Here is an 8,239-nt window from a genome sequence, read left to right as displayed (position 1 = left end):
GTATCAGTCACATGGAGGCAGGGCTTAAAAGCCTGAATTTTGCCTGAAACTCTCAGACTGAAGAAGTCTCTTGGAGAAGAGATGAAACGTTTCATTAGAGAAGAACCCGTCCAGAGGACCTATACAATTTTTTTCTTTTTTAACTATGGTAAACTTAGATTTATTTGCTTTAAACACAAACATACATCACACAACAAATTAAATGAATAAATAAAGTAAATATAATTAAATCAAATGACAAGGGTAAACAAAAGACCCTGTTCACAGTTTGTGCAAAGATTTAGAAGGTCCTCTCTTTTTGTTAAATATAAGTCTGATTTTACCTCATGAGGTCCTCGGCTGACAAACTCACTGTGTCAGAATGGAGGTCTGCAGGATAAGTAGGAGTAGTTTATTTTTCCTGAAATACTTCATTATAGTTTTTTAAGACAAAGCTAATTGAAAGGGGTGCTGATCAGAGTTACAACCAGGGATTACAAATAATAACTTTTCTTCTGCAGTTTGGCGCCCCCTCCAACAGATGGCGCTCTAGGCGACTGCCTAGTTTGCCTATGCCAAGAGCCAGCTCTGCAATGAACACATGGGGACTGATAGATTGCTTAGAGCAGGGGGTTCTCCTTTCGATCTTGGGGCCCTAAAGAGTGAAACAATTCCAGGGAACCTCTCCCCATGCTGTTTTTTAAAATTACCTTCATTTTAATCCTAAATGCCATTAGAATATGTTTTGCTTGGTTTAGTGTGTTTGTTTTACTAGTGCATTGTTCCCATATGCATTTTTTTTAAAAAAAATTGTCATTTCAACCCCTAAATGCCATGTGAATCTATATTTTTATTAAGTTCGTTTGTTTTATTAGTTCATTGTTCTCAATGCATTTTTAAAAATAAAAAAAAACAAAATAACATTTTAGTAAAAATTTTTGAGGACCCCCATGATACCTCTCGTGGACCCCTGGGGGTCCAGGGACCCCAGTTTGAGAACCTCTGCTCTAGAGGCCCCTTTTCATCCAATCACGTCAGCGAATCTCAAGTTTCGGGACCAATCAATTCTTCCCATTCCCTTGTTTCGTCCTTTTTATGTGCTGATTTTCTCTATAACTGAACTAGTAGAAAAATGTCGACTGTGACACTTTTTTCGCGTTACTACAGCCATATAACCTACATACTACGAATTAAACCATTTCAAAAGTTTAAAAAAAATATATTACATGCACATCCGACATCTTTGTGGTTTTCTTGTGTTATATTTAATTTTGTCATGCCGATGATTATTATGTCAAATTCATTGGCACATGAAATATAWTTTCTATAATTGGCAAATGAATCACGTGAGAAACGAGTCACACTTAAACACATAGGCTATATTACACATGATGATTTAAACACTTTATAGACGTGGCATATATTTTGTAACATGCTGTTTTGTGTAAAGTGCGCTGTAGATTTCACAACACGTTTTGCTGTAGATACAGCTTGGCATTTAGGCTACTTTTTGCAATCAGGAGAAACCATCATGACGGGGTAACAAATCTCTACACAACACCGGCAACCTTCGGCTCCATGACCTTTTTTGGACCCAAAGGTCGAACCTTGGTCTTTAACTGTAGAGATTGCTGACATCTGGACCAAAAAAATATACAATTAACAGAAAATTCAATTTAAGTCTTAATATAAACAAATGTTTGTTTGTTTGTTTTTTTTTATTGTCGCATGCACTTCTACATCCCATCCCAGTTCTTCTTCTCCTACTCATTTTTTTTTCTAACCATCGCAGCACTTCACACAGCTCCCTGGTGGTCTAGTGGTTAGGATTCGGCGCTCTCACCGCCGCGGCCCGGGTTCGATTCCCGGTCAGGGAATAAGTGTTTTCTTTGTTACATTAATTTAATGTARCTTTAACCTACCCCCCACAAACATACTAATTTGTTAGCTTTCAGATTATCAAATTCTACATGTATAAAAACGATCTCTAAACCCTTCAGATCAGGACGATAAGTTTCCTCTACTGCCACCTAAAGGCACGAATAAAAACAAGTTCAACACTGTTTTCCATAATAAACAACAAACTGCACACATTCTAATGTTTTTTATTGAAAATGGTGAATTTACAAAAACTATTTTCAATATGCATTGCTGATTTCAGAATATGGATTCACAGCACAAGTTTATTAAAATACACACATTGCATTACAATGTGTACCACTCAGTGTTGTATACTATAATTCACTTTCATAATAAAATAAAATGGTTTGCTCATAAATGAAATGCATCCTATTTGTCATTCAAGGTTGACACAGAAATACCAGTGGACAGAGCCACACAGGTGAAGGGGTAAAATAACATTACTTCATAATTCATTGCAGAGTGTTTAAAGGGATGGCTTCATCTCATGTATCTCCTTTCAAACCCGGAGGTGTCGTCATTACTTGACAGACTTCCAGTTACCTTGTCCTTTGAAAGCAGACGCAAGTCATCAATATTCAGACATGACTGAATAATCTGTTGCTTTTTCTTTGCCAGCTTCACAGACAAACTCACCTTCACATTTCCCACAATTTCTTCAATAGACCTGAATGTGGAGGAATGTCTGCAGAGACAAAAAAGGCTAATTCAAACATAAATGCAGTAGTAAAGACATTAAACCATGTGATATCTACCATAAGTTATTTATGTTTTACCTCATGGTTGGCACACTTATACTGTGACTCAGGTTGCTGGGTGGGAAACAAAAAAAAAAAGAGAAATTAAAATTGAATCAGTCTTTGACATTTATTTTACAAATGTCCACAACTAACAAGCATGGCATATTCGTAAATGTCTATCAAAAAAAGTAAGCGCTGTTGTATTAAAATTAGTTATATTTTTCTTATACAATTGCTTTGGAACTAAAACTGCAACTGAAATATCAAATAAAAACACTTGAATTGTTTTTTTAAACTTACTTCCTAGTTTTTATATACTACCCCTTCTTTATTTGTGTTATTTGTTGGTTTTGTTGTGCTGCAGTAATCTTACCGTGTTGGACTTGGAAGAGGCAGGGCTCTGTTGAGTTTGCAGCATAAAGAAAAAGACAGATGCACAAACAACGTCATACCAGCTCCAGTTTCCACAAGGCTGACAACAACAAGAAGCTTATCCGCTGCTGCTGCTGCTGCTGTCCTGGAGCACTGCTGAGACTGGATTACACTTGGTCAGTGCTTAAAAACAGATAAAGTGAAGCTCTAACTAAAGTAAAGTTAAAATGAGGTTACATCAGTACTGATTAATGGACATTACATTATTATTGTAAATATGCATCAGCTTATWGTTTATTACCATCTACACAGTATAAGAATAAACTTAAATAAGTTACACTGTTTATAAAAGAACTAGTCTGAAACATTCAAATAAGATCACTGTCATGAAAGAACATTGATAGATTAATTGTGACAAAGGGAAAAATATGTGGTAACATGGCTAAAAACATAAGCTTTTCTCATTCTGACACAACAATCCTCTCTATAAGTTCATCTGCAGTACAAGAATTGAAAATAAGATTGATTAATTGTAGGTTAAGTGYGTGTAAAACATCTTCTTCACCCTTTAAGTGATTCATGTTTCAGTWTTTATTTTAAATCCTATCAAAATGACCAGGTAATCTAACTTATAAATAATGTTTTATGGGATCAGTCTGAAAAAATACTGTGATGGGATGAAGTTGAGTCAGCTGTGTGTGTACCTCATGTGTGCCAGTCTCCTGGTGATGACCTCCCCCACGCTGGACAGCGCAGCAGACGTCACCTGGCCTGCATGAGAAAGACTCTCCCGTGTTCTCACATATCTGCGGGGGAACAAAGAAAAATGTATCTGACCAAAGGGAAGTGCCAGCGTTGCAGTTTATTACATAACAAGTGAGTGCATAAAGACAAATATACATCCTGACACACAGCTGACAACAGGCTTATATACGTCAGCGTCCACTGTCCATCTGGATGCAGAAGAGTAAAAACAAACTCATCAGGCTGGTCATGGTGGGGCCTGGCATCATCACCGCTCCTCGTGCTAAGTCAGGCTGTGCTGCTATTAACAGGGCACCAATCCTATTTGACCTGGACAATCCCATCACCGCTTTCTTAGAAGGGATCCCGATGAAACAAGTGTTGCGGAAACTGATTTTATGGTTGGAATCTGATGGGAGAGACTCACGCGTCAGAGTGGCTGATGTCCTCCAGAGTGGCAGAGGCTGTGAGATATCTGAAATAACACAACACAAATCTTAAAATATCAAATTTTATTATTTTTAGTGGCAAAAAGTCATACACTGAAAATAAAAAAAATGTTTAGAAATTGCTATTGACGGTATAAAGATACCACAAGTATCATCGGCATCATTTCTTGGAGTTATTGTTGATGAGAATTTAAGGTGAAAAGATCATATTGATAGGATTTGTAGCAAATTGCATAAATCTGTTGGCATAATTAGGAGGGTTAGTCATTACATCAATACAGAATGTTTGCTTACACTTTATTATAGTTTGATATACCCATATTCATGTTATTGTAAATAGAGTTTGGGGAAGTACTTTCCTCTCAGCACTACAGAAAATTTTTATTCTTCAAAAAGGCTTTGTTAGAATTGCAGCTCGATTAGACCCTTGTTGTCCTTCTACCCATTTGTTTAGAGATCTACAGATTCTTACAGTTTATTACATAAACATTTTTCAAATTTGTGTTTTTATTTATAAGATTTCTGAAAGAGAACAGAGTATGCCAATGCATTTTATTCATTATTTTAAACTAAATTTGCAATTTCATTCTTACTTAACTTGTCAATGCTCAGCACTTCACCTTCCTGAATGTCAGAGCAGAAGAGGTCAGTTTTCTGTCCGATACAGGGGAGCAATACTTTGGAATGAATATTCTCAKTTAGCAAAAAGCAGGCCCTCTGTTAAACAATTTAAACACTCTCTCTTGTACTTAATTAAAATGTTGTGATTGTGATTTTTTTCTTTTAAATGCCTTAATTGATTTAAGTAATTGATGGATTTCATTGTTGGTTCAATGTATTTTTATTTTTCYGGTGGAGGCTTCATTTAAACCTATTGGGCTTTTTGCCTCTCCCTGCACTGTAATTACTTTTTTTGTCTTTCAACTGATTTATATATTTTTATTGTGCAAATAAACTAAACTAAACTAAACTAAAAAAATTGAGACAGAGGCTGAGAATGTTTCCAGTGCTCCTTTTGGGATTATGTAACCATGTCACATTTAGACAATACATGGAAAATGTATCAGTGCAGTAATTTATGATTATACAAATTTGGATGCATTCAGCAGACCTTCCATGTTTGTGTCTCATGAAGTCTGAGTGCACTCACGGGGCTGAGGTCTGGACTTCCTGCCAGCCTTTGCACAGGTTCTGTTTGACGTTGCTGAGAGGGCTCAGTCCCAGCTGCCTCCTGATGTCTGCTGCGTATTTTTCTTTGGCCAAAAGAACCTGCCTCAAGGTCTGAATCTCATCTTCTGTCTATTTGAAATAAAAAAAAAAACAGTGACAAAGATTTCAAGCTGCCGCAGGATCACAGTGGGCCGCATGCAAGAACATTTTTGTATTCCTATCCTAAATTTCTCTCACTTTTGTTGGTACGAACGTCAGTCAGATTCAACAAACTCTTCTGAAAGTGTGTAAATGAGCAGCGTAAACTGATGAATGCGTATCAGCTGCTCGTACACGAGGAGAGGAGATTAGCATAATTACCACCCCAAAAACACCAAATAAGGCTATGTTTCCTGCTCCAGCTACCAGGAAGTGTCCATTCATGAAGGACATCGCAAAGTAAAAAAGAAGAACTTTACGAGTTTGCAGATTGAAGTCCTGTTCTCAGAGATCCAGAAATGAAAATCTGCCATTTTTAGCAGCGTCAGCTGTGGAATTAAAGGAGCTGCTAAAGCTGATGAGGAACGAAAGGACGTCTTCTGTTACTGTCGTGTCTTCTGTGGGTCGTCTACAGTCACAGAAATACAAATTTAAATCATATTCATCTCTCTCTAGTCCTGCTCAGGTTTTCCTTTGGTCAAATATTTTTAATTTAAGTGTAAACAACTGTGTTACATAAGATGAGCAGTCGCGCACCTCTCCCCACCACCCACCCCGCTGTCGCAGTGTCAGATGTGGTTCTGAAAAAAAGGCTTTTTAAAATGTCTCCAAACTTCAATTAATGCATAATTTAAGTTCAAACAGAATAGCCTATTGTCAACATAATTCTGTAGTGTAATTTATTTTCAACTCTAAATATCTTCAAACTAATGAAATATAAAGTTATTAGTGAAGAAAATTCATCTGGATAACAGCAGACTGACTGCTGGTAAAATATACGACAGGTCTGGACCACTCGTGAATTTTTTTTTCTTATCTGAAGAAAATCTTAGAATAAGAGAAAATTGGTGAATGCCACAAGTTCTCCTAAATCACTCAAACGCACAACTTAAGAACAAATCTTTTCGTACGAATGATTCTTGCATGAGGCCCAATGTGTTGAACAACCTGAGAAGAAGTACCTTTGCAAGTTCAAAACGCAGACTGTCCCCATCGTTGTCTCTCAGGTTTGTGTGTGAACATCCGTTGCCTGTGGAGAAGTTCACAGATGAAGTCCCACCAAAACCTTAAAGACAGAGACAGGAAAACAAGCAAAAATTAATCAAGATTAGGACAAGAATATAACAAGGGAAAATGAGATTATACCGTAATCAGATGAGATTACACTGCGTCAGTGCATGAGAATGACACCTGAAATCTATTCTTAAAGGATGAAGAACCTTCCAATTTATCAACAGATTAGCAGCATTGAGAGATTAAAAAGCACAGCTGTAAATTTAATGTAATTTATCTAAACGAGTCTTGTTTAAATATCATTCAAATACTTCTAAAACTAAAAAYCCCGAAATTTATTTAAGTTTTAATAGCTTTTTACTCTTTACTTCAGGAATATTTTGGGATTTTCTCTATAAATGGACAAATATCTAAGTATAAATATCTAAAAAACTGATGTAAAACATGTGGAGTAATTAAAACATTTAGTCGTTATGTCCTAATAAATGACATATTGTGCATTTTTTGTTAGCTAGTTAGTTTAATCACGTGTAAAGCCTCACCAGAGCTGTCCTCGGTGCTGAAGTCCTCCAAGCTAACAGGCTAACGGCTAACCTGTTGCGCRCGATGCTAACGATTAGCACAAAATAAAACATGCTAACAGTCGAGCGCTGTGGGGGRAAAGCGTTTATAAAAACCCACGGTGCTGCGCAGCACAGACAGCGGGAGTTGGTCTTACCTTGTCGGCTCATTGCTGCACTTTCACCTGGTGTGTTGTGAGGAGCTATCCGCTGCCTGTCGTCTCCATCCAGTCAGCTGAGCTCAGAGACGAGCGGTCAGATCACCGAGCCTATTAATGGGTTTTCTCTCCCACACAAACAGGATAATCTCAGAGGAGAGGACAGCGGAGGGAGAAAAATGCACATGTTAGTGCACATGTTGTGAAAAGGCTCAAGGCAAGTGTGGGGAATATGCTTTAAAGTTAGGATTTTCTTTTAGCTAAAAGCAAAAAAATATTTTGAGACCAATTTTGGTTCAGAACAGCATCAGTCCAGTTGCTTTGGGTATTCTTACTGAAAATGGGAATTTTGTAGGATTAGCTATATTCAGGTGTTTGATTTATTTTATTTTTTGTCTGTTCCGTTATCACCCTCCTGTCTGCATCCTCTGTCCTCAACTACCTCATGTCCTCTAACTGCATCCATTTATCTGATCTTTGTCTTTGTCCTGTCAGCTGCATTTCTACCAACATATTCACTGTTCTCCAACCTGTACTGTACCTCTGATGATCCCATYCTAATCTTAAATACATCAAACAGATGCTAAAGTTCATAACTTTTTAGTAAATTAAAATCACCAAAAAGCTCAGGAGTAGATGAGGAGCAGACACATCCCTTTATGCTGACAGGTCAAAGACCAACACAACAACAACACACCATAGTTGCACTGACAAAGGTTTTATACAAGTGATGTTTCTTCTATAGTTTTATTGTGTGTTTCTGTATTGATGGCTCTACAGCAGACTGAGGTTAAACGTGCTGTTTAAGGGTTTTGGAAGAAGCTTTAAGATGATGACAGAGATACACTTATTTCTAGGCTGGTCAGTGGTTAAATGTGCTCCTAGAATGAAGACTTGTCACCATCTGGTGGTTAAACATGCAGACACACTCTGAG

General features: G+C 37.2%; 1 protein-coding gene and 1 non-coding gene across 2 annotated transcripts; one reads left to right on the top strand and one right to left on the bottom strand.

Moving 5' to 3' along the window:
* Positions 1 to 1,784: 1,784 nt before the first annotated feature.
* On the top strand, positions 1,785 to 1,856 carry trnae-cuc (transfer RNA glutamic acid (anticodon CUC)). The gene has a single exon. It is a non-coding gene; the product is annotated as a tRNA-Glu (tRNA).
* Positions 1,857 to 2,068: 212 nt separating this feature from the next.
* On the bottom strand, positions 2,069 to 7,658 carry LOC106527737 (tumor protein D54). The gene is made up of 9 exons (XM_014022725.1): positions 7,305 to 7,658; positions 6,535 to 6,638; positions 5,355 to 5,503; positions 4,183 to 4,230; positions 3,716 to 3,817; positions 3,013 to 3,039; positions 2,676 to 2,711; positions 2,536 to 2,584; positions 2,069 to 2,448 (listed from the first exon to the last, which is right to left on the bottom strand). Exons 1-9 carry the CDS (start codon positions 7,315 to 7,317, stop codon positions 2,380 to 2,382), a joined length of 597 nt encoding a protein of 198 aa, XP_013878179.1. The 5' UTR covers positions 7,318 to 7,658; the 3' UTR covers positions 2,069 to 2,379.
* Positions 7,659 to 8,239: the final 581 nt, after the last annotated feature.

This window comes from Austrofundulus limnaeus, unplaced genomic scaffold (assembly GCF_001266775.1).
Source record: "Austrofundulus limnaeus strain Quisiro unplaced genomic scaffold, Austrofundulus_limnaeus-1.0 Scaffold339, whole genome shotgun sequence".
Classification (NCBI taxonomy): Eukaryota; Metazoa; Chordata; class Actinopteri; order Cyprinodontiformes; family Rivulidae; genus Austrofundulus; species Austrofundulus limnaeus.
Note: the sequence above shows the minus strand (reverse complement) of the source record. Positions and strands in the feature narration are given on the sequence as shown.

What these genes read in the sequence shown, in the direction of transcription:
- LOC106527737 (XM_014022725.1), bottom strand. An exon ending in GAAGTCCAGACCTCAGCCCC is followed by an intron (nt 4,231 to 5,354) that starts GTGAGTGCACTC and finishes GTGTTATTTCAG; the next exon opens with ATATCTCACAGCCTCTGCCA. An exon ending in CCTCTTCCAAGTCCAACACG is followed by an intron (nt 2,712 to 3,012) that starts GTAAGATTACTG and finishes TTTCCCACCCAG; the next exon opens with CAACCTGAGTCACAGTATAA.